The sequence below is a fragment of the Canis lupus genome, chromosome 18 (assembly GCF_003254725.2).
Source record: "Canis lupus dingo isolate Sandy chromosome 18, ASM325472v2, whole genome shotgun sequence".
Taxonomy (NCBI): Eukaryota; Metazoa; Chordata; class Mammalia; order Carnivora; family Canidae; genus Canis; species Canis lupus.
Window position 1 is genome coordinate 18,280,097 of NC_064260.1, and position 26,660 is coordinate 18,306,756.

Here is a 26,660-nt window from a genome sequence, read left to right on the forward strand (position 1 = left end):
GGAATTCCCTGGGTATTCTGTGACCCCAGTTTTGATTCCCCCACTTCTGGGCAGTCAGGAAAGTCTGCCTATTACCTCCTCACATCTGAACCCCTAGACTGCAACTGCATTGGCAAACATATACATTGCACCCACTCTATGCATACTTCATTCATTTTAAAATAAACCTTGAGAAGACTCCTTAAAACTTTTCTCCACTATCAAGTTTTAAGTAGTGAAAACTACTTCATGCTTTGGAAACCAAGAGAGGATAATAACCCTCTGGGGATCTCCTGGGGCCAACTTTCCCTTCCCCCGGAGGGCAGGGAAGTTATTAAGAGCTTAGTCACTATAGTCATCTTGCTGGGATTTCCACCCAAGCCCCATCACATTCTAAATGTGTGACCTCGAGGACATCATTTACACTCTTTGTGCTTCAGAATTTTTCATCTGGAAAGTTGGTATAAAAGTAGAGTTGTTTTTCATAGAGTTGTGCACATTCAATGAATTTAAATGAATAAATAAATCACTTCAGACCAGTACCTGGATGTAAGTAGTCAATCAATGCTATTGTGATTCATCAAATATTTGTTTCTCAAATACTCTGTGCTCGGCACTATGGAAGAGGGTGCAAGGAGGCAAGGAGGGGCAAAGATCAATCAAAGATGAAGTGTAATAGGGGAGATAAGACAGGAACAAAAAGATTTTAAAATAGGGCTTACATAATACAAAGTATGTCTTACAGTGCTTTGAAAAGCTAAATTTTAAAAGTACTAGTCTAAAGACGAATGTTTTAAATACACTTTATTTTAAAATTTGAGCTTTGGATAAATGGAAGAATTGAATCTATTTTACTTGGAACATTTTTTTAACAGAATAATTGAATCCCACCTCCTGAAAGATTTCTTTGCAGTTCGAACACTTAAGTGATAATTTTCTCTGTATAAATGTCCATTCATTATTCCCGACTTACCTGAGGGTAATGTGTGTTTGCTTTGTGAATGTGGGTGGGCAGATTGAGTTATTCACATGTTACCTGCTCCTACTCTTCCTGGACGAAAGAGTGTCTGACCTGGGGATATGGTGTCCAGGTGGGAGGTGGACTCACAGCCAACAGAGGAGAGTATCCATATATTATTGCTGCAACTCTGATGGCTAAGGAGTCTGTCCTCCATCCCTCATGAGCCTGACTTTCCCAAATGTGGATGTATTTTTCAGATAAGTGAATTCTCTCTTCCCTTCTCCAGTAGTAGTAGTACTAAGTTACTTAGTTAAGACCCTGGCCTATAATATGTATTTTACACATAAGGGGTATTTATCACTTAGCCATTACTATCTACCAATTACACAGACAACTTGATAATTTTACTTCTGGCAGAAATAGCAATGTGCCCTGCCAATCATGTCATGAAGACCCCAGGACCTACAAGATACACAGACTCATTTTTCAACATTTCAGAACCACTGGGCATGCATTTAAAAATGTTTTCTACTGATGAATCGCTAAATTCTACCTCTGAAACTAATAAAAAATAACATAAAAATGTTCTATCCATCCTTTCTCATTCCAATAAATATCTTTCTTAAATGTTATTGCTAGGTGCAATACTATTATCATCAAAGGTATTTCTAAACTTTGGCTTCTCAATTGAGCATAAGCAGTGAGTTACAAAATTAGAGGTAAAATAGAACTTATCTAGAGGGAAACCAGAAGACTACACTATTCCAGGATTTTTCTGTATTAAGAGACAAGACTAATACATCCTCTTCCAACACTGATTGAATGGCTTTGTCCTTCAAGTCTCATATGGAAGGTCATTTAATTCATCAGATTTCTAGGCACTAGGGCACACAAACATGAATATGACACAACCCCCTCACCAGCTGAGTGCATTATTTTCCTGGGGAGACACACAAGTCAGGTGACCCACCACCTCAGTTTCCTAGAACTAAGGGATTTCCCAGGGCATGAGACTTCCAGGGGTTTTTTGTTTGTTTTTTTTTTTTCTTTTTTTTGACTCTTTTTTTTTTAATGTAAGTTCAATTAGCCAACATATAGTGTGCATCATTAGTTTCAGATGTAGAGTTCAGTGATTCGTCAGTTGCATATAGTACCCAGTGCTCATCATGTGACATGATGAGACTTTCAGTTGTAAAATTGAGAGAGTCCTGGTAAATCAGGACAAGGAGAAAAGACAACTTAGTCTGATCGTTCAGGGAAAGCCTCACATACACACACAAAAAAAGCAACACTGGAGCAGATTCTAGAATGCATTTTGCCAGACGGAGGGGTACATTTTAGGGAGAGAGTGGATACAAAGGTGTTCAGGAGTATTCAATTCTGCTTAGCTAGAGGATAATCTAGTGAGTACACATATGCACGTGATTGCCTGTGGCTGGTGTGAGAGTGGGAGACAGAGCGAGGCAATGAAAGCTATAAGACTGAGAAACTAGTTGTAAATCATGGTGGGTGTGGTTTTGTCAGAAAGTCTACCTACTTCCATTATGACTTTAGTGTAATGGGCAGGTGTAGCTCTGAAAGTCTCCATCGTGGAGGATGTGACTTATTCCTGAACGTGGGCGGGTGGGGGGGCATATTATGAATTTTACCGTATCAACCAAATAGGAAAGTTGTGGTGCTCCCTAGAATTGTCAATCATTTCAGCATCATTCACTGGCCACCTCCAGTGCACTAGGTATTGTTCTTAGCCGGGGCTATGAGGATGAGTAAGAGATGCTCCAGAACGATAAAGAATCATATCATCCAGAGAACTAGACAGTATCATTGCTGAAGGTATGAAAATAATCTGACCTGTAATACACTCTATGTTGAACTGGGTTCTTATTGATTAATTAATTACACATGAGCTGTTAAAATGTGAAGTCACGTTATAGTCTAAGCCCGCTGAATTCCATACATCACTCATAAATAATGATAGACATACTCAGCCAACGATACAGGAATACTTTGGAGCCTGGCTAGAAGGAGTGTCAGAGAATTTTAAAGACACTCAGAATCGTGAAGAATCATGCAGGCAGCATCACTGATGTCTGCAATTATCCAGGAAGGAGGAAGCCAGGGAAAGAGTGCTAATAAAGAGAGATGGGTAAGAGTAGGGCAGGACTGTGGCCAATTCTCACAGTCAACAGGATATGAAGATAATTCCAATTCCATATAATACCAAAACTCTCAAAGTTTCCAGGTCCAATAACCATAGTAAGAAACATATTAAAAAAATATCATGCTTGACTATTGGGTCTTTATTACTGCCTGGACCAGGGGAAATAAAATACATAGCAATTCCTTTTACATGCTAGAGAGTAATGCAGGAAGAACTAGAAAACCTGACAAAATTAAAAAAAAATTTTTTATTTTGATACTTGGAAAATACATTTATTGTGATATGGTGGGGCCTGAGTGTGGGCAGGAGGCTCTCATTCTGAGAATTTAAGGACCCTGGGAAGAAAGGCATGGGGGAAAAAAGTAGTGGGAAGAAAGGATAAAGGTTCAGCAGAACCAAGAGTAAAGAAGGGGGAAATGAGTTCCTTCACTGTTGTTTTCAATAGACTGCTTTTTGGGGGACAGGTATGGTTGCATAGTTTTACCTAGTTAGCACGCTATGTCTAAAACTGTGCCAGTTACTGGAAGAGCAAAGCTTCATACAGATTAGATGGTCGTTTCATGGTCGCTGTAATGGGGTATGTATCTTCACATAACATGTTTGTTCCTTTTCATAATACACGTGTAAGTTTGGCAAATTAAGGCCCCCATGCTGGGCTGAGTTTGTATTTTTCTTTTTTTTTTTTTTTTGAGTTTGAATTTTTCATTCTGAATCTCTAAATAAAGAAGATGAAAGGTGTGATGTTGAATATTTTGGGACAACATTCCATTTAGAACACTTTTAAAGTTACTTAGTTCTTGTTCTGATTTAAATTATTTGATTGATGCCACAATTTGGTGAAAGGAACAACTGTTTAGAGAATGAACATCATCAGCCTTGTAAAGAAAGGAGAAAATAAAGGGAAATGGTGAATGGTAGAGGGGGATGGGAACTAATCTTCACTGAGCAAATACTATATGCCAAACCCTCAATTAAAGGGGTTCCTTACTTTTAATTCACCTGCTCCTCAACAAGGGTAAAGGATTTTCTGCAGATCTCATAGTAAGGGGCAGATGTATGATTCACATCCAGCTCTGTGTAGTACCAAACCCAACAACACTGATTTATGTGGTTCTGACACAAAGAGACACTTACTTTTCAAATGATATATATATATGCATAGGTTGTGTTCGGTTATCTTTAATTTATTTTGGTGAGGTGATACTGAATTTCTTTTTCCCAGGATTCACTGTGAAACTGGTAACCTTTGCGGGATGGTAAATTACCTGCTGATTTTCTGAAGGCAAACATTTTGAGGGCACATTATGTTGGTTATTAAATGATTTTGGTTCTTTTTTAAAGAACCCAAAGATTATGTACACATAAATACGGGCTTTTGTGTGTGCGCACAAGCACGTGTATGTTTTGCATACTGTGAAAAGTTGAGTGGTAATGAGAACATGGGTGGAACCCTCCCAGGATCCCTGGCTTTGCATAGAGTGTTTTTCAAGCCAGAAGAGTCTCCTTCAAGGATTGTCTTTTAAATTCCTTTAGGGTTAATCCTAACTCAATTTTCTTGAACTGTGCCCTTAAAACTCTGGAAGTTGAAGGTGGGCCATGTCTCTGGCAATTACGATATTGATAATAAGATGATTCTGCATTAATGTTTATGAATAGGTTAAAGTTTATGTGAGTGAGAACGAGGTAGTCAATAACACAAATATGCATGACTTGTCTCAGATTTTGAAAAGGGCATGTTAGGTCCTGCTGAGGTCCAGTGATACAATAAGAAATGAAAATGAGATACTTACTCAGCAAGAAATTCCTTATATGGTAGCACAGTGGAACAGGGAATGCTGGTGAACTCTCCCCATCACACTCACATATTAGGTACCTGTAAGCTGTGGAATCCTGAGGAATAACAGGGGCGCGGGGAGTCACCTGCACTCTCTGCTGTCCTCACCAACAACTAGCAAGTGCTGACTAACTGGTAGCTATGAATATCATTTTTTTCTGGACCAACTAGTCACTAAGTATTTAAACATTAAGTCAATGCCACAAACTAAATTACTAAGTAATATTACAGAGAAAAGAAGGACAAATCATTCCTATTGTTTTATCTATCTGAAAAAATATATATACACTTTTTTTTCACTCAAAACTAAAGAAAGTGAAGTAAAAACAGGATGAGGGGACTTTGTCAGCCTCCATACAGGAGTGTTGTGCTTCATGGAAATTTAAACTAATGTTTTAACATATGATAACCTTAATACATGGTACTTAAAGCTGTCAGAAACTACACACCTAGTGGTGGGTTTCTTCTAGACTAAATTAGTGCAAAACTAATTTTATTGGTTTATCATAGCAAATTGACTGTCTTTTGCCTACAGCCAATTATTCTTCTAAGCCACAGAATGATTTTTTTTCCTTGACAATTTTAAAGTTCATCCTACTTAGCTAGATTGAATTTAAACGTGAAATTTGATAATAAAACTTTTTGTAATCCATCTGTTTCTATTACACAATTAGTTGAGTCTATTGTAATACAATTTCATCTACTTAAATACGAAGTCGCCTGTTAAATGCTGGTAATAAATAATGTTTAACAATGTTGCTTAAAATCATAAAAAAGGGGACAATAGTATTCCTTTCAAATGAGTTCAGGCTCGATAATGGTGAAAAATATAGTTCTTACCCTGAGATTTTGTTTATAAGCTTATCTTTATCTTTTTGCCCTTTTCACAGCAATTGTAACATCATTTCATGTCTGTTGATACCAAGTACATTTATATTGTTTTCCATAGCTTAGTAAGGAGATTCTATTATAATAATTCATCCTTTTGGAAACCTTTTCCTAACACTCATGTGATAGGGTTGTTAAAACCATTAAAATAAAAATTTTAAAATGGTAATATATATGTTATTGTCTAGCCAAATAACAGGTGGAAATGGAAAGAAAATGCTTCCAAATTTTAAGTATTCTTTGATTACCAGTTATAATGAGGAAATAATGAAGCTCACACAGGAAAATGACCAAAGTTATTCTTGTTAACACAGGTGCAGTGGATATTCCTTGAACTAGAAAAGACCTTAGCAATCACCTAATCCAAACCACTCATTTGATAGATAAAAGCCAGGGAGGTTAAGTGTAATTTTGTACTTGCCTGTGAATTCAAAATCATGGATGCAAAAAGGACAACTATTACTAACATCATGGTCTGTGACATAGCATGAATTTTGACAAACATTATCCGCATACTGAAAAGGAGGAGATTAAAGTTCTCATGTGGGGGTGGAAGGCATTACATTTTACCCACTTAGGGTGACCATCCTCCATTTTATTCAATAATAGGCCGTCCAAAGAATGTTATCCGCCGGCTACTTCCTTGGTTTGACCAAGCTCCCTCATCCCTCTGCTGGTATAGCATCTCTCTAAGCTGAATGTGATTCCACTTATGTATCTATTAAAGATCTAAAAGACCTAAATGCCAGCCAAGTACTATAATTCCAGAAAGAACTCTCTTCTAACACCAAAGGGGAAAAAATGGTTGTGTTGTTTCACTATGCTAGTTTTCAACATGCTGTGATCCTGAGGGATTTTTAGGATAATTTTGACTCTGTGCAATTTTCACTTTATGTGCTAACTTCAGAACTTAGTCTAAGATATGACTCCAAAGTGTGCGATGATACAGATTGGTAGCATGAGACAACAATCCGCAGTTCACCCACAAGAAGCCTGGCATGTTTCATCCAAAGAGAGAATAACTAAGCTATATAAACTAACTGTTGTACAAATTATAGAATAATAACAATGATCTCTGTATGTGTCACATGACATTGCCTTGGCAAGAGGCAAGCAGGATTGTTCAGTGAAAGATGGTGGCAGCTTTCTCTGGGTTGCCTCACTATGAACTACATTGGACTGGAGTCCCCTCCTGCAGCAGGAGGGACAGCTCTTCCCACGGGGCTCTGGGTCCTCTCAGCTCATATCTGGGTCCACACAACTCATATCTATCTCAAAAGTTTGCAACTCACTTGAGCAGCAGTCCCCCAAATGCAGGCTGTCTTCCCTGACTTCAAAAGACCAGTTTCAAGTTCTCATGGTCCTATAAAAATGAGGAAGAAGGAAGGATGGTCTTTCATCAGGAGCACACAACATGGTGTTTCCAGTTCAGACCACCTGCCCTCTCTCCTTGAGATGATGAGGGCTCAGGGACTCTGTCCCTCACATTGCTGCCTCTACACTAAGTCCCCCTGCTTTGTGCTGCCTCGTGTGCTACTGGACTACGTGCCTATGCTTAACCTCTGCAGATGCACCAAAACAGGAGCCCAATTTAATTTGCTAGATTCATTTAAAAAATGCCTAGAAACAAACAACTCTCCCCAAAGTGTTTATGAATATATTCACAAATATATTCTCAAAAAAAAGTTGATGCTGGAGTAATGATTCCTTTGTCTTTTTTACTGACTTTAAGACAAAGAAAACAATCCACTAGAATTGTAAAACTTGTATATTTTTAAAAAACATTTATATGTAACTCTGATGCCAAGGGTGAATAATTCATGGCTATTTGTAAAATTCCACCTGCAATTAAACCAATTTAAATCTCTGGATGTTGAAAACACTCTTTATCTGTGGCCCAAAGATTTGTTAAATACAGTGGTTTATGAGATCAAACAGTTGCTAAAAAGTGTGTTTTTAATTACAGAGTCAAGTTTTCTTTCCTTCATTTGAAAAGGAATTCAAGGGAGGAGAGGGTAACTAGAATATAGAACATATTTTGATCATATGAGAATGAACCAGCAGTGGTGAAGGGCCTCACAACATGAAAAAATTATCTCCAATCTCAGGTAAGGGGTGGATGAGGGGTGTGCATTCAGAGCCTGACTGGAGAGTAGTGGTAAGAAGACTGGACATGGGACTTCATTTTGACTGAATGGATTGCAATTTAAAAAATTTGAGGGACCCTGGCATAAAGAGTAAAAGAAAGCCATAAGGCTTTCTACTAATCTGCAGTTGAACCACAGTGTTAGGAAAGTAAATTAATAGCCAGTTGAAATTTATATCATATCAGTAAGTAATTAGGAATCGCCAGTTACAAACTATCAGAGATGCTAATGTAATGTAAAGAGCATATGCATGGAGCTAGCGTGCCCTTCACTTAAGAGGCTAGATTGCTTGTTTCACAGGCTGAAAGGATGAAATTGGCCTGGCTCATACAAACAAGGTAAAAATGGAAGTCTGCTGACTTAGCAAAAAAGAGCTGCCTATAGTTCAGAAGAGATCAGATATTCAGTATTTATTTAAATACACTTGTTCCTTTTGTTTGTGAAGTGAACTGATTAATGCTTGTTTAAGAAGTATGAGAAAATATTTTGTAAAGTACAGACATTTTATATTAATGTAAATTGCTACTCTACTGAATGGTCTCTCTTAGCTCTATCGGGCAGCAGACCTCATCAAGCATCAACCTTACTAGCCATTTGCCCTTGGAGAACTCAATGAAGTCCTCAAAGGATTGGTTCCCTGTTGTAAATATTGTGACTGTCATTTGGGATAATGGATGTGAAAGCACATTAAAAGTTAAAATAGTGCCTTAAACATTACTATTTCTACTATTACTTTCACAAATCCCCAGCTATATAAGATGACATGTACTATAGATAACTATGACAAAAATAACATCCTTACGGATTACTCTGAAACCTCAACCCTTTTGGAAGCCACAGAAACATCAGTCTTTGCTTTATCATTTCAAGGGTTTATGGAATCATTACTAATTCTAAAGGAACAGCAAGCATTCTTTATTCCACACGGCATGCTCTCACCATGAGATTAAATTACATATTTCTTACAAATCAAATAATTTGCCTTAGAATTGTTCACTTTTTGAGGTATATTGTAATCATGAATGAGCTACAGAAGTAATGCCATAAGGAGAAGACTTATCCATATTGTTGGGATACAGAAGATAAAAATAGCATTTATTGAGCACTTATTACATATCTGTTGATTGCTAAACAGCAGCTGTGGAGTGAAACTATCCAGGTTCAAATTCTGGCTCTATTATTTAGCACTTGTAATACTATCTGTACCTCAGTTTCTTTATGAAATAGGATAACAGTACAAACTTTACTGTTTTGTTGTTGTTGTTTTTGGTGAGGATTAAATGAGCTAGTATATGTAAAGCACTTAGAATACTACTTGGCATGTGGTAATTGCACAATAAAAAGTCTTCCTCTCCTCCCTTCTCTCTCCTCCTCTTCTTCATCCTCCTTCTGCATAACCTGTCTACTTGAGATCTCACAGCTGGAAAGCTGCAAGGCTGGTATCCTGTGACACTCTGCAGCCCATCCTTTTGGCTACTAAATGGCAATAATTGATATGACCAAGTGCTATTTACAAGATTTAAAGCTCACTTTAGCATAGAATACCACTGAACAACTTCACCAACAATGGTACTCCAGTTTATTATCTTCTATGTCACAAAATTGTAAGTTGGGGAAAGGATTTCTTTGTTAAATGCCTACTTAAAAAATATCAAGAAAAGTCTGCCAGTGTTTGAAGATCAACAGGAAAAGCTGAAAGTCTGAAAAATTAAACTTTCACTCTTGGAAAAAAAATCTGTAAGAACAAACAGGGTTTAAAAGGATATTCTTGGGGATCCCTGGGTGGCTCAGCAGTTTAGCACCTGCCTTCGGCCTGGGGCGTGATCCTAGAGAGCTGGGATAGAGTCCTATGTTGGGCTCCCTGCATGGAGCCTGCTTCTCCCTCTGCCTGTGTCTCTGCCTCTTTCTCTGTGTCTCTCATGAATAAATAAATAAAATCTTAAAAAATAAAAGGATATTCTTTTCTGTTTATTTCTATTTGGAAATATTTTACATTCATGCTGATTTGAAAAAAAAATCCTAAAGTTAGGAAGTTTTTCTGGGAAAATTCAGAAAACTACTCAAAGCTATGAAGGAGAAAAACATACTTAAGATAAGATACTGTGCTGGACTCCTCTCCAGCCACCTTCCAACTTGCACCATCATGACGAATACCCATCATTAACTGTGAAATGAATGTGATTTTCCTTTTACATTTAATGTTACATTGAAGATATTATGCAGTATCTTTCAGGCTTTCTGGAATTGTATACAAGTAGCATTTTATAGTAGCAGATGTGTGACATCACATGGAAAACTTGTAAAACCTTTCCATGAAAATCACATCTGTCAGTCCCCACTATCATTTTAACTGTAGTTATATGGTTTGCTTCTCCGTCTGTGCCAGAGGAGGCAGCTTTGCATGAAAGCTGTTCCAGGAAATTGTGTCTTCTGGACTAGCTAGTTAAGCAAATTGTGTAACTGCCATTGAAACCAAAATGTACCCAGCAGACATAATTTCACAAAAGAGGAGAAAAAACCACATTTGTACAAAAGTCACAGCTGTTCAACTCTACATTTTACACTTTTTTCGTTGAATTTTTTTTCTTTTCTTTATGAACAGTGACAGTTACATTTCTAGTTAGTAACTTAAGGGCTTCTTAATACATTGTTAAGTGCTGTACTATTATGGATTTGGTGTCTGTCAGGAAAAATGGGGCTAACTTCCTTCTGCTGTTTCACAGTGGAGGAACTTGGTCCATCTTCCTGTCTGCAGATGAAATAAGGAAAGATGTTGAGTAGGGCCCATTGTTCTCTAAAATGCAGAGCCGTGTGGCTGCCCCTACTGCTCCAACCAGTGCCAGCATCCCTATGTTAAGGTCCACCCAGTATGAACTCCTCTTCTTTCAGGTCTTGCAAGTCTTAATGCCAGTGATCATCTTATCTAGAGCCACTCTCAAGTTATTGGTAAGAGCTAAAAGCTCAGAATGCTTGGGTCAGAAGAGTCTCTCTGGCTATGTGCAGCAATGACCACTCCTTGTTGGACATCTTCCTGTGACGGTGAAACTGTACTAGAGGTGGGACACAGAGGAAACACTCTAGGGATCCCTCATTCTTCTTAGTGATGAGTCTCAGAGGCTTGTTCACAATATTACAGGTTTTGAATGCTAAATTTATAGGACGATGATTTTGAGCAAGCTCCGGAGTGCCTACGTCTAAATCACAGCCATTCTTTTCAATAATGTGTGATACTAGGTAAGTTACTTACCTTCCACAGCCAGAATTTCCCTATCTGTACACTTAAGACAACCTATCTCATCACTGCTATATTGAGGATTTACAAATGTGGTAAAGATTGTCAAGCACTTAGTCCGGTTCATGGCACATACTAAGCACTCAATAAATGTTAACCATTTTGATGATGGTGGTGATAATTCTTCTGACTTTTGAATACATTAAAACTATAATCTTTTTTAAAAAAAATATTTTATTTATTTATTTAACAGAGAGAGAGAGACAGCACACAAGCATGGGAAGCAGGAGAGGGAGAAGCAGGCTCCCGAAGAGCAGGAAGCCCGATGCGGGGCCCAGTCCCAGGGCCCTGAGATCATGACCCGAGCTGAAGACAGATAACTGACTGAGCCACCCAGGTGCCCCTAAATCTATAACCTTAAGAACTGAATTTGCACAGGACAGAATAATGGCAATAGAAAAGTAAAGTTGGTAATAATGGTCAAAAACGATTTAATCTAGGCTTTGCAGTTTCAAATTGTATAAACACTTTCCTGCTACTGATTGCTAGAATTCCTATCTGCTTGTCTCTGGCTGACAAGGAGAAAGAGGTCACGTGCAAGTGTGCCAGAGGTACAGGCTCATTTCAAACTGACATGACCTGCTGACGACAGACTGGCCACTGTGCAACTTCTGCTCCCACTGCCTAGTCTGTTTGAAGAGGGCGGCTGACTACTAAATTAGATTGCTAGTGTTCTAGCACAGGCTTTCTTTTTGCCACTAGACAGGAACATGGAATGTTTGTCATATTTGGAACCACACCTCTAATTGTGTGAGTGTGTAATTAAACACTCCAAACGATAGCTCTACAGAAAACCCATTATCCATCATTCTTAATAGAATTAGTGAATCAACATTTTAACTACAGATTTACAATGAAGACTACCTTGCGTTGTTACACTAACTGAATATTAGTATTACAAATTTATATGATTCCAAGATACTGACATCAATGCCATCACTACAATTACAGTGTTTTACTTTAGGCACATTACATCTTATATTCATGATGTTTATAATGAAAAGTTGATATAGAAACTTATCTTAAACTAGACTTACTGTTTTTCTGTATAATTAGCTATAAGAGATTGGTGGTCTTTTCCAACATAAAATACTCTGTGCACAGAAAGTGACAAATAACCACTATGTTCACATATGTATTCATATTGTTTCCATCAACAAGACTACTATTTAGAACCAATACATACTTTGTGAAAATAATAGTGTAATGGAGATGCAACTCACGTTTTTTTGAACAGTTATACCACATAAACAGATATTTTCAGTTAAAATAGACAAGTTAAAAAATTAAATGGACAAGTTGTCTTTGTTGTGATGGAAGGTATCCCTGATTTTAAGTAATGCTTATATTACATAGAATAAATTGAGGTATTTTCATTATTTTGATGAATTTTTTTACCAAAGGACATGTCTGAGGAATATTAGAATATAATTCTACTTAAAATTATCTTTAGGGGCACCCCCGGTGGCGCAGCGGTTTAGCGCCGCCTGCAGCCCGGGGTCTGATCCTGGAGACCCAGGATCGAGTACCGCATCAGGCTCCCTGCATGGAGCCTGCTTCTCCCTCTGCCTGTGTCTCTGCCTCTTAGTCTCTCTCTCTCTCTGAATAAATAAATTAAAAAAAATACTAAAATTATCTTTAGGTTTGAATTATCTGTCTCAATTTTCTAGTTGGTCTGATACACCCCACACATCTAATTATTGGTGTTAGTATATTATGGAATCATGTGATAGAGAAAAAACCATGACAGGTAGTAGAAATGGAGAAAGTTGGGATCCCTGGGTGGCGCAGCGGTTTGGCGCCTGCCTTTGGCCCAGGGCGCGATCCCGGAAACCCGGGATCGAGTCCCACATCGGGCTCCCAGTGCATGGAGCCTGCTTCTCCCTCTGCCTGTGTCTCTGCCTCTCTCTCTCTCTGTGACTATCATAAATAAAAAAAAAAAAAAAAAAAAAAAAGAAATGGAGAAAGTTAAAACGACCTCATTCAATAAGACTTGTGTCTATGACATCACAGTCACCTGAAATCTAAAACTGCTAAATGTGTTAATCTGATTTAATGATATAATACATGACTGGTTGAATTATGAACAATTTCTGACTATGACAGTGAATACATGAAAAATGAAGTGGAGAAATATAGACAGAAGTATAATTTAAAGATATAAAGCAAATAAAAGATAATCATTTGAAGTATGAAAATAATGAGGACAACTATCTTTTGGGGTCATAGCTAGTGTCCAATATTTAACTAAAAAGGGTTCACCAGCAGCAGATCTTTCCTTGAAAAACATACACTTTGATGATCAAGAAGGTAGGAAGCATTACTTTCTGATGTGTTGGGTGTTTCACCTTTGTGACAGGTAATTAAGGTGGAGAAGAAAGGTTTGAGTTAAATATTATTTTCCACACTGAAGCCAGTTTGGAAACAGTTGAGAACATGGAAGAACAGTCTGAAGAATTAGAATAGAGGGGGGCAAATTTGGCCAGCTGCGTATTTTTATAAATAAAGTTTTATTAGATGGTAGCTAATGCCTCTTCATTTAAGTATTATCTATGATTACTTTCAAATTACAGGGGGAGAGTTGAGTAGTGACAGAGGCCATATGGCCCCCCCCAGAACACTTGTATCTGACTCTTACTGGAATTTGCTAATACTAGACTAAAGAAATAATTATTCAATGAGTTCTACAAGGAAGTGTATTAAACATGAGATCTGGTTTGTCACATACCTCAGTTCTCTTTCCTTACATGGAACTACCTTGGCTTTCAGATGTAACAGTCTTAGGCATAGTACAGCCTGATTTAGTGACTTAAGACCAACTAGAATTTACTGAAAACTAGTAATGTTGATAAATTTATCCAGAAGCTGTAGCTATACTATTATTAAAATATGTGTATTTTAATTGATTATTATGATGAGGGGGCCTCACAACTATATGCAAGTGATGTCCTTTTATTTTTGGAATCTGTAATACCTCTAAGCATTTATTTTACTTTTTGGATCTATTGAGTATCTCCACCTGATATCAGAGCATTAGACACTATATAAGAAAATTGCATGTGGTAAATGAGGTGAATTCACCTTGACTGGAAATGCCTGACTGTGGTGCCAAAATTGGTGCTTTTCCAAATGAGGATGGTGGTCAGAATATCCAAGCTCTTGAGAAAGATGCTCAAGGGCAGGAAGCACCAGGTCTTATTCATCAGTACATTCCCAGCACAAAGAAGGGCTTGATACTTAGTAAAAGCTCAGTGACTATTGTTACCAAAACAATTTAGCAATAACACTATTAATCTCTAATCCTTGACCATCTAGATTATTATTGTTAAATAGAATGAGATTAGAAAAAACAGAGTTAGATCTTGATAAACAATGTGAACACCAAGTTTTTCATTCGCTGCATATATTGGGCAGTACACTTCTCATAAGCAATGCGTAGGCTTTGCTATTCACCCAAATAACATTAACAACATTAAATAGTAGGAGGAATAAAAAAATATTCCCTATCAGAAAATGGGGTTCTAGAAATGTGACTTGCACATTTAACTTTTGGAAATTATTATTATTATTTTTAAAGATTTTATTTATTTATTCATGAGAGAAACAGAGAGAGAGGCAGAGACACAGGCAGAGGGAGAAGCAGGCTCCAAGCAGGGAGCCCGATGTGGGACTCGATTCCGGGTCTCCTGGATCACAGCCTGAGCTGAAGGCGGTGCTAAACTGCTGAGCCACTCAGGCTGCCCTAACTTTTGGAAATTATGAATATTACTTGATTTCCCTTAATGTGTATATAATTTAATTCCTAATGGGGGCTTTATTTGAAATCAAACAATGGATATTGGGGATAACTCCTATTATGCTAAGGAACATTGAAGCAATACAACCTCCATTAGAAAACATAAAAGTCTAAGCTACAGAAAGAATACTATTGATTTGAAATGGGGCCTTAAAAAAAACCATCGAAATTTTATTTCATCCTTCAACTGGAAAGTAGAGCTGCATCATTTAATTGGTTTGGAAATCTAGTTTAATAGAACATTTCTTTTGCACAACTAGTCAGCTCCCAACATTCTGATTGCAAAATGAAGGGCATTTACTTTGATATCTTTAATTATCACTCATTTAGAGGACAGTGTGAAACACTTTTCCAATTGGTGTTTTAGAATCATGAGTCAAAGGAAAAGAATGACAAATTAGCCAGCTGGAGAAGGAAGAGACAGCTAGCTGGTGCTGCTAGAGTCTTTGTGGATATTTCAAAGTAAGATGAAAGGGAAGTAAAGGGGTTGTTAGCTACACATGCTCAATAACTGAAATACTAGCACAGTTTCACAATGTATAAATAACAAATTAGTAGGAAACTTAAAGACTTACTCAACATAGTAAGTGCCATATATGGGATCATCGATTTTTTCCCAGCCATATGGAAGCTCTGGAAAATAAAGAATTACTTCTTTCAGTAAATAAGCAACAGATATCACAATTTCTAATAAAAAGTAATAATACAATGTAATTGTTCATGGATTGCAGAGGTAGTCTACCAAAGTGGAATAAAGCGTTCAGAGTCAGCACCAAATTTCTGATGCATATTGTAGGCAATATAAGCACTGACTTGAAAATTGGCAGTTAAAACACAGAGCTCTCTTCTCTGCAGATAGACTGCTGGGTCTAGCTGTTTATCCCATGCCAAGTGGTAGGATGGCACGTCATCCTGTTATCACCACTCAAAGCAGTACAGAGACAAATTGCTTTCCTGAAAGTGCATACAGGTTTCTTATTTATTTGTATTGTTAAAAGGAGTATTTCAGGATAAAGATCATATTGTCAAAATACATTTCTGAGGATAGCAAATTATTGCTGATGACTGAAACAAAGGCGTTATAAATTCTCAATTGACATCCCACGATTCAAGATAGTTAGCTTGCTGTTCTCTCCACATGGGTCAGAATTTGAATGCTGCCAATATACTCTCTAGGCATATTTTTTTATAAAGTCTAAAATTTTAAATCCACTTTTCTTGGCAATATGATTTATATTTCCCATTCTTCATGGCTAATTTTCACAATACACATTTAAAATAACAATGCTAGGAATGCTTCTTTTTAAAAATCTTTTATTATTTTAAAATTTTTATTTAAATTCAATCTTCCAGCATATAGTATAATACACAGTGTTCATCTCAGTATGTTGTAAATGCTTCTATAGGCACAAACATGCTATTTGAAAACAAGGCTTTGCTTTATGATACTGTTTTTCCAAATACACTGAGCCTTTATAATTATTAAATCCTATAAATATGAATATTATTTTTTAATAGATATTAATTTTATATATGTATATACATACAAGTTATACGTGTATAAGTTTATATATATAAAACTTGGAATCTAAGTAAGATATACTGACATGCTTCAAATGGTATATTTAAAAGCTTTATTTTTTTTTAAGATTTTATTTATTTATTCATGATATACAGAGAGAGAAAGAGAGGCAGAGACACAGGCAGAGGGAGAAGCAAGCTTCATGCAGGGAGCCTGAGAAGGGACTCAATCCCGGGACCCCAGAATCATGCCCTGGGCCGAAGGCAGGTGCTAAACCACTGACCCACCCAGGGATCCCTTAAAAGTTTTATTATTATAGTAATAACACATAACTGTAGACAAGGCATAGTCATAAAAAGAAAATTATAAATACCTGCAATATTGCCATCAATATTGATGGGTGTACATCACTGTTAATATTTTGGTAAATATCCTTTAAATATTTTTAGACATCGATAAATACAAATAATTTTTTAAGAAATTAGATCATATTGTGCATATTATCTTTATAGCCTGATATTTTTACTTAACAAGATACTAAAAGCATCTTCAATGTGAATGAACATTATTGTACAGTATCACTTGAAAGTGGCACAGCAGTGGTCTGTGGTATGGCTAAAGCCTGTTACCTTCTGTAACAGAATATTTGGGACTTTCCAGTTTTCATCTGTTATATACCATCTGTGTTGGACTTACTAAAACCTAAATCTTCCATTATTTTCCTAGTAATTTAGTAATAATAAATTCCTAGAAGTGGAATTTTGAATTAAAGGGCATATACCTGTTTGTGGCTTTTGATATAAATTGCCAGATTATCACTGCCTCACTCACAGAATAGAACAATTCATAATCTCACTGGGGGTTTATGAATAACTTTGTTTTTCTGTATTGTCAAATTAAATGCAAATCTTCAGTTCTTCATCCCAAACTTCAGGTTTGGAAATTAAGAATTTTTTTAATTTTCAGAAGTTAACATGATGCAAATGCCTTGTATTCCAGAAGACTCCAAGCAGAGTCTGGGGAAACAGTTTTATAATCAAACACAAGAGTATTTATTCAATCAAAATGATGTGATTTGCACTAAAAGGTACAAATGAGGAGTACTTCATATCAGGTAGCTCTGTTTTGCTTCCAGAGTGTCCAAGTCAGGTTACGTTTTGCTACTAAATGAGTTACAAAAGGCAGTTTTTAGAGCTTTTGAATTTTTGGATATGCAGATAAAGTACTGTGTATCATTATTTTAAAAACCAAATAAATTGACTTTAAAATGGCAGCTTATAGTTGTTTTAGGTTACCATTTTTGAGTCGTTACCTAGTTCGAGGATTTTTTTATAAGGTTATCCTCAGGCAATTATTTTTTCTTTTGCACATTTGTCATTTTTAAAAGTCAATTCATGAGTTCTTTGCTTATAAAGGATATTAATCCTTTATCAGATGTCACAGATATGTTTTTAAGTTTGTTTTGATTTAATTGTGTTGAACATTTTCTTTAACACGATGTTTTAAATCTTATTTGGCAAATTTCTCAGCATTTCCTTTTATGTGTCTGTCATTGGAACCTAACAAATACTGAAGATATTTTTCTAGTGTTTCTTTTTTTGTTTTAACATCAAGTCTAGGCTATGATTTTATTTATATTTCTTAGATTAGTCATGTCTTAATAAACATAAAAACACCAAATTAGTCCTGTCTAAATAAAGATATATCTTCAGAAATTTTTCTTTCAAAAAGATAATAACGGTATTACTGAATATTTATTATGATAAAGGTACTGATGAGCTTGCCATGTGCTAACTCATTTACCCTAACAACAACTCAGAATTTAAAATCCCTGTATTCTGCTTCCAGTGATCTTAACCAATTTAGATATCAATCGAGACACTCTGTTTAGCGCAGCATAAACAACACTTAATTTAGATTAAAGACACTAACATTCCAGATGGTTTTCACCAAATCCCCCAAGCTATTGGAGAATTTGGCTATAAAAAGAAGAATCCATTTGACAGATATCTGCGGAGGGCCCTTTACAAGGAGCTCAAGTGAAAGAATATACAGAGGATAACAATTGATACTATATTTATTATTAATACAGCTGAATACATGGATCCATATTTGTAACAGATTTAATACCATCTCATGAATATAATAATATGTAAAATAATCACACTCACTAAAATATAGCTAACATGGTTAGTAAACAGCTAATGGTGTTAATTGTATGTGACTGGTTCTGTCTCCCTCTTTTTTTTTTTTTTTTTTGGCTTATGTCTTAATGGTATTGTTACATGGAAACATTTCATGGTCAAAATTTTAAGATTAATTTTTAATGTAAACTATTTCTTCACTTATTTCTTATCTTTGAATCTTTGAGTAAATTACTAATCCTAAGCAATGCATCCCAAAAGTATGGAGTTAATTGATTCTTGATCTTTGCAGATTGGCAATACAAACTATTTATTTAGTATCCTGCCTTACTTGCCATCACAAAGTATTCATCAGAATTTAGGGGGTGGGATGCCTGGGTGGCTTAGTGGTTGAGCGTCTGCCTTTGGCTCAGGGTGGGATCCCAGTTTGGGGATCGAGTCCCACATGGGGCTCCCTGCATGGAGCCTGCTTCTCCCTCAGTCTACGTCTCTGCCTTTCTCTGTGTCTCTCATGAATAAATAAATAAAATCTTAGAAAAAAAGAATTTAAGGGGAATCTGATTTGCTTTGCCTTACATATCCATATATGTTGTTTACTTGCCTGTTCCACATTGCCAAAATAAATTAATTCATTACAAAACAAATATATGTTACCAACACTTATATTCTAAGCACTAAGTACTTCAAGTATTTTTACTATTAATGATCCTTGGCTCACAATTTTTTGGGGGAGGGGAGAGTAATTTATATTAAACATTTTATTTCAGATATATGCAAATTACACTCTTATTTTTTAAAATGTTTTCTACCACATTTGCCCCAAGGTGAGAAGAGATAGATAGAGAAACAATGAGAGCTAAATGCTATGTGCCAGGCATTATTTTAGGTACATTAAGGAAAACAAATCACTTAATCATCAAAATTGACTTGATTTGACTTGACTTAATCCTAAATTTATAAGATGAGGAAATAGAGATACCAAAAGCTTCTAATAGTTAATAGGTCAATTTTTAAATGCGTATGTCTGAATTTGGAGCCTTCATTTTAATTAATTTATTAATTTTTCACTTCTTTTTGAGACAAGATGATACATTATAGCTCTAGTATTCTTTTTATTTTAAAGGAATTTATTTTTTTATTTTTAAATTTTTATTTATTTATGATAGTCACACACAGAGAGAGAGAGACAGGCAAAGACACAGGCAGAGGGAGAAGCAGGCTCCATGCACCGGGAGCCCAATGTGGGATTTGATCCCGGGTCTCCAGGATCGCGCCCTGGGCCAAAGGCAGGCGCCAAACCGCTGCGCCATCCAGGGATCCCCTCTAGTATTCTTTTATAAAGAGCTGTTACTTCATTTTAAATATCAGAAAGGAATTGATGGATGAATGTTTTGAGAAAACAATATAGATACACATATCAGTTCATTTGTAAATGTGGTAGAATGGGTGTACAAGTCTACAACCAATGAATAAAATGCTCTGTGTATGTGCATGAATGTGTATGTGTGTGTGTGTGTGTGTGCATATGTGTGTGTATGTATTCCCCTTAATGATGTTTTCCTGAGTAGCAAAGAAAGGTCAAGGATAGAATGTTAGTGAAAAACCGTAAGATTTTATTCAGTCATAAAAAAAAACAAGTCATAAAGTAAACCTCTTAAGATTATAAGCTAATTAGTATATGTCTTGATGGTAAAAAGTTAAGAAAGTTAGGAATCATCTTGCACTGTTTAAATGAATTATTTGGACTTGAATTAGTTTTAAAAAACCAATTGCTTCTCTTTAAAATTAACAATTGAGAAAAAGAATTTCCAATTTTTTACTATTTGCCCAATTAGGCAAGCATGTAGCTTGGAGCTCTTGGGTCCAGGGTCATTTAGAGTACTGTATTCAACAATACCTGACACATTTGAGAATGATTAAGGTCACACTAATGAAAGAATAACATATACTATGCAACAGGGGAATATAAACACTTGAGATCAACAAGGTTAATGCTGCATTAAAAACTGTTTTAATTGAGATTTTCTTCAGGTCATAGAACCATGGAGCAAATTCAGTGATTAAATATTCCTATCATGATCTACTCTGCAAAAGTTTGTGTTAATGTCGAGATTAACTTGTCATCAGTCCAGCCTGTAAGAGGATCAAAAGATAAGAGGCATCCAGTTATGCCTGAATCCTGCCACAGCCCCCCATGCTATAGTTTTTACTTATTTGATCTTTCCAATTTATTTTTGTTTGTTTATATTTGTTTGTTACGTCCATTTTCATTGCAGAAAACAAAGACTCACAAGAAGAAGTTTTCAGGCTGCAAATAGGAAACTTGTAGAAGCCAAGGACAGTATTTCTTTTGGAAATGGATCCAAACATTGTAAAGATGTAAAAAATCTAGGATACGCTACCTTAAGATAGCTCAGAAAGATCCCTTTTGTCTGACTCATTTTATCTTTTAAACTAAGTCGCTTTTCTCTGTCTGTTTTTTTCTCAGGGAATCTGTATCTTCCATCGTGTACTTCCATTTCATTGTGCACATCTTTCTTTTTCACTGACTGTTGTTGCTGCTTTGCTCATCTTGGGTATGTCCTGGAAAGGCCACTTCATATTTGATTCCATGTTACTTTTTATCTTAAGCACTGATAGCGCTATTTGATCTCTGAATTTCTCAATTCTGTAACCTATTTCCCCAAAGGACTCATGAATCCAGCTTATTTTCTTCAAAATAGATTCAAGTTACTTGACCTGGGAGATCAATATAATGGTTGCCTTTGGGTAAAGAATCCACTCACAGAATAATCAGGTATGGCTGGAGGCTGTGCCCTTTTGGTAGATAGAGAGCCACATCTGGCAAAGGCAAATAGAGGGACATTCTCTCTCTCTCTCTCTCTCTCTCTTTTAAGATTTTATTTATTCATGATAGACATAGAGAGAGGCAGACATAGGCAGAGGGAGAAGCAGGCTCCCTCCAGGAAGCCAATGTGGGACTAGATCCCAGGATCCCGGGGTCATGCCCTGAGCTGAAGGCAGACACTCAACCACTGAGCCACCCAGGCATCCCTAGAGGGACATTCTGTAAAATAAGTGGTCAGTACTCTTCAAAAGTGGCAAGGTCATGAAATAGAAAAACAAACTGAGGTTTCATTACAGTGTGAGGGAAACTACTGAGACACAGAAACTAAATGCATTGTAGGATGGGGTCCTAGACCAGAAAAGGGACATTAATGCGACGATTGGCCAATTTAAGTAAGTTTATAGATTAGTTAATAGTCTATATGAATGTTAATTTCCTGGCTTTAGTAATTATAGTTATGAAACATGTTAACTGTTAGGGGAAGCTAGAAGAGAGGTACATAGAAATGCTATATATTTTTGCAAGTTTTCTGAAAGTCTAAATTACTTTCAAAATGAACACTGAGAAAAGCTTTTTTTAACAACCCTCCGTATCAATTAGATGACTTGTACTCATACTTCATTAATATTCCATCCAATATGTGTAACACTGAACTCTTTGAATAATGTTAATTTTTTTTTGATAATGTTAATTTTAAAACAAAAAGAGGATGTAGGATTTTGTATTAATATTCTTTTTTATATTATGCTAATTTTTTCAACAGAAAATTCCAAGATACTTTTATTATTTTTTTAAGATTTTATTTATTTTTGTGAGAGAGAGACTGAAAAAAAAGCACACACAAGCAGGGGGGAGGGGCAGATGGAGAGGAGACTCCCCATGGAGTGCAGAGCCTGACATGGGGCTTGATCCCAGGACCCCAGGATCATGACCTGAGCTGAAGACAGACAACTAACTGCGCCACCCAGGCACCCCGAGTGTTACTGCATCTTGAATCTTACAAGATATAGATTCAATAATATGGTTCAAAATCTGGAGTCAGGCTTTGTTTCTTTTCTGGAGGCACGGTTTTGTATGAGCCACAGCAGGAGTTATGTTAACTCATATAAGGTTGTGTGGAGGCCCATCCTGGTGGACAGCTTAAAATGCTCTCCAAAGCCAGAAAAGCAGATGAGTTTAGGAAGCATACAACATACTAAAATATTAGAAATAAGGACAGAGACTAGAATTTCCTTTAACCATATTTTGGACTAATATTTTTTAAAATTTAGACTCTTACTATTGTGTTTTAGAGGTAATGACACTACAACAGAACATAAGAAACATACAAAGTTTCCCTAGTTCAAATAGTATAGTGTACAATATGTTAATAGCTAATACTCATATTAAAAATCTTTTCCTCCAATATTTATTCGATTTTTGTTGCATACATAGTATACAAATTAGAAAATATAATTACATTTTTCTGTAAAAGTTATCTATAACTTTTTTCCAAGTAGTTCTTAGGAGTTTTGGTCATCATTAGGAGTACAAGTGAGTTCATACAAAAGTCCTTAGTGTGAGTTTTTTTTATTATTATTATTTATTCATGAGAGACAGAGAGAGAGAGAGAGAGAGGCAGAGACAGGCAGAGGGAGAAGCAGGCTCCATGCAGGGAGGCCGACACGGGACTGGGTCCCAAGACCTCAGGATCACAACCTGGGCCGAAGGCAGACGCTCAACCGCTGAGCCACCCAGGGGACCCAGTGCGAGTTTTCATAAGAAAAAGAAGGAAGGAAAGAATACTGTGTAAGAATAAAACATACAAAAGATGACCTTTTCTTATTAATAAACTCTTCTTTTCCTGTATTCAAAAATGTATTTGTATTATAAGAATACATTCTGGTTTTTAACACAATCCATTCAATATTGATATATGAATAAATGTGTACTCTATAATGTTTTGGGCATCAAATGGCCCTTTCCTACCTGGAAAAAAGCTAGCAAATATAGATGTGAACTTCTGCAATGCTAGCTTAAAAATGGAAGAATACTGTGATCTATTTGAGATGGTGACAAGAAGTGGTACCTGGAAGGCACGGCACTAAAAAGGAAACTGCCTTTTAGAGATTCAGAAAAAGTCATATGTGGTTTAAGTTTGCAGCTTCATTTGAAGGTCAGAAAGTGATGAACCTAGTGACTTCCTTTATATTCCTAGAGCTTTAGAAAGATCTGGCTGTAAAGTAAGATTTGGGAAGCAAATATATGCTTTGACCTGTGAAATGTACAACACCAGCTTCCTCTTAACCTCTTTAAGTCTATGTGAATCCATCCATTGATCTATCTACTTATTATCATCATCCACTTAAAATTATTTTTTGAAGCATACTGGGCTCTTATAGTGTAAAGCTGACATCTAAATTGAACCTCTCTGCTTACCTTGAAAAGGCATAAATATCTACTAAGAGAGCAATTAAACCACCCATAATGCATACATACAACATAATTAGAAAAGAAAATACAATGAACTCAAAAGCTATATGTAAATAGAGACATAAATGCCCCAAAACAGCAGAGTCAGCTCAGGAGCCCATTCTGAATCAGAAAGGTAGAGAGCATGCAGAAAAAAGGAGAGGGTGCCAGGAGCTGGGCGGTGAAAAACAGACAAAACCACCGTCAGAAAGATAAATTCCCATCCTCAGCAGACCTGGTTGATCAGAATGTAGCTACTGTGGGACTGAATGGAAGGGGTTTGGAAGTGAGCAGAATAAGTAGTCTTGAGAAGGCACTGCTTAAGAAGAGGGAGCTGATGTCAATATAAAATCTTCAATGGAAGAAATGGCCCTTAGAAATTTGATTATGATAGGGGGATCCCTGGGTGGCGCAGCGGTTTGGCGCCTGCCTTTGGCCCAGGGCGCGATCCTGGAGACTCGGGATCGAATCCCACGTCGGGCTCCCGGTGCATGGAGCCTGCTTCTCCCTCTGCCTGTGTCTCTGCCTCATTCTCTCTCTCTCTCTCTGTGACTATCACAAATAAATAAATAAAAAAATTAAAAAAAAAAGAAAAAAAAGAAATTTGATTATGATAGGAAAGAAACGTGAAGTAGAAATTAAGCATCTACAGGAACAAAAACAAAATTGAATTCTAGGACCATAAGACATACCAACTACTCTCCCTGGGGGAAAAAAAAAAAGATGTCATTCACTAAAGAATCGTACTTCACAAAAGAAACAGAAGAGGGTGCTCCTAAACTAAGAATGTGACAACTCACCAAAATCCTTTAGTTTTGCTTATATAAAACTGTTACTGCTCATCTATGAAAAAAAATCAAAATCAGTAGAAAATAGCACATAATATTCATACTTTAAGAAATCAGAAATAAGAGTTAAAATGATACAGCTAATGGAAATTTGCTATCCTCTGTCAAAACAAAACAAACAAAACCACAAACGAGGAAATTGTAATGAATCTCAAGGTATTTTGAAACAAGCATGCATAAACATAGAACAACTTTTTGAATCAAAAATGTAAAAGCTCTGTACAGACAAAAAAAAAAAAAAAAGATAAAGTTGACCAAAATGAGAAAATACATTTTTACAAAAATGTCATTTGGAATTCAAACTAAATTGTAAGCTGCCCAAGGAATATAGATTTAATTGAAAATATAGTGGGGATTATAGGGGAAAGACATGACAATAGTCAAGAGAACAAAATGAGATAATCAAAAGGTAAAAGAATCAGAAAATAGTCATTAATATAGAAGATAAAGATAATCCAGTATATGTATAATTGGAATATATGAAGAAGAAGAAAATAATAAAATACTTGAAACTATATAATCCAGAAATAAAGTAACTATGCCTATTTGTTGCAATGGCTCCCCATGTACTTGGAACATTGTCCCAGAACAGTCAAATTCAAGAAATATACCAGTTAGCCATTAGACTTAACAGACTGAAGAAAAACTGGCTAAAAGATAAATTCCTTACAATGGCAAAAAATCAAATTGATATCACATTTCAGGAACAACATACACAGCTAGACAATAGTGAAGCAGCATTATGAAGAATCTCAAAGAAACGGTGAACCAAATTTTATATCATGCCAATTTATCTTTCAAGTGTCAACACACACACACACACATACACATAAGTACACAAATTTAACATATTCAAGAACTCAGGGGAGTACTGTATCCAAGACAACTTCCTGAGGTACCTGCTTAATTAAACCAACCTTAATTTAACCAGAGATGACCAGAGAAAAGGACTAATAGTAAGCATTCAATATATTTGTGGATGTCAATGTAGAACAAAGGTAGGAACGAGGATTAATTGTTGCTTTGGTAATAAGTGGGAGGCACAGAATATCACTTAAAGCTAGCAAGTGAACAAGGACCTTATAAAAGGTATCAGTATAAAGGTAAACATTAGAACATAAATACAGGTTGTTCTCATAAAAAAAAAAAAACAAAACAAAACCCTGAAGAAAACAGACTACACAGTGAAAAAAACCACACTCAATAAAACATGATGTGGTCAATAAATATAAAATAATGACAGTTAAAATATAGAAATGAATGCAATTTACTTCTCTTGAGATTTTCTAATTAGCTCATAAAGAAAACCCCCACTCTAAGCTGTAAAGAATAGACACATTTAAACAAAGTAACTCAAAAAAGCTAAAGTAAAGGCTTGGGCAAAGACATAACAGACAGAAAAAAAATAAGACAGCATCTGATAAGTCTTCTTATCAGATTTTAGAATTCAAGTTAAAAGCATTAACTACAATAAGGAACATTATAACAATGAAGGTCACAATTAATAATGAAGATATAATGGTAGATATCTGTATGATAAATAATACAAATCACTTTTATAAAACAGTAACTACAGGAGTTGCAAGAAGAAATAGAAATCACTAATAGCAAATATTTAAGACTGTTCCCAGTCTAAGACAGGTCAAGTTGACAAAATGACAGATATTGAAGGACTAAATGTAGTATAATTAACTAGGCAAATCTTTTAGTTCTTCTCCCATCTATTTTTCTAGTCTTATACCTCAGTAATAGAGAATATATATTCTTCTCAAGTACTCACAGAGTATTC

At 36.0% G+C, this 26,660-nt stretch overlaps 1 protein-coding gene across 1 annotated transcript in view; it reads right to left on the reverse strand.

The window, feature by feature from the left end:
* Window positions 1–26,660, reverse strand: part of MAGI2 (membrane associated guanylate kinase, WW and PDZ domain containing 2) — a 1,104,679-nt gene that overhangs the window by 289,625 nt on the left and 788,394 nt on the right. The window contains exon 16 of the mRNA XM_049096782.1: window positions 15,634–15,745. Coding sequence (XP_048952739.1) covers window positions 15,634–15,745 — 112 coding nt within the window. The remainder of the gene's footprint in view (window positions 1–15,633; window positions 15,746–26,660) is intronic.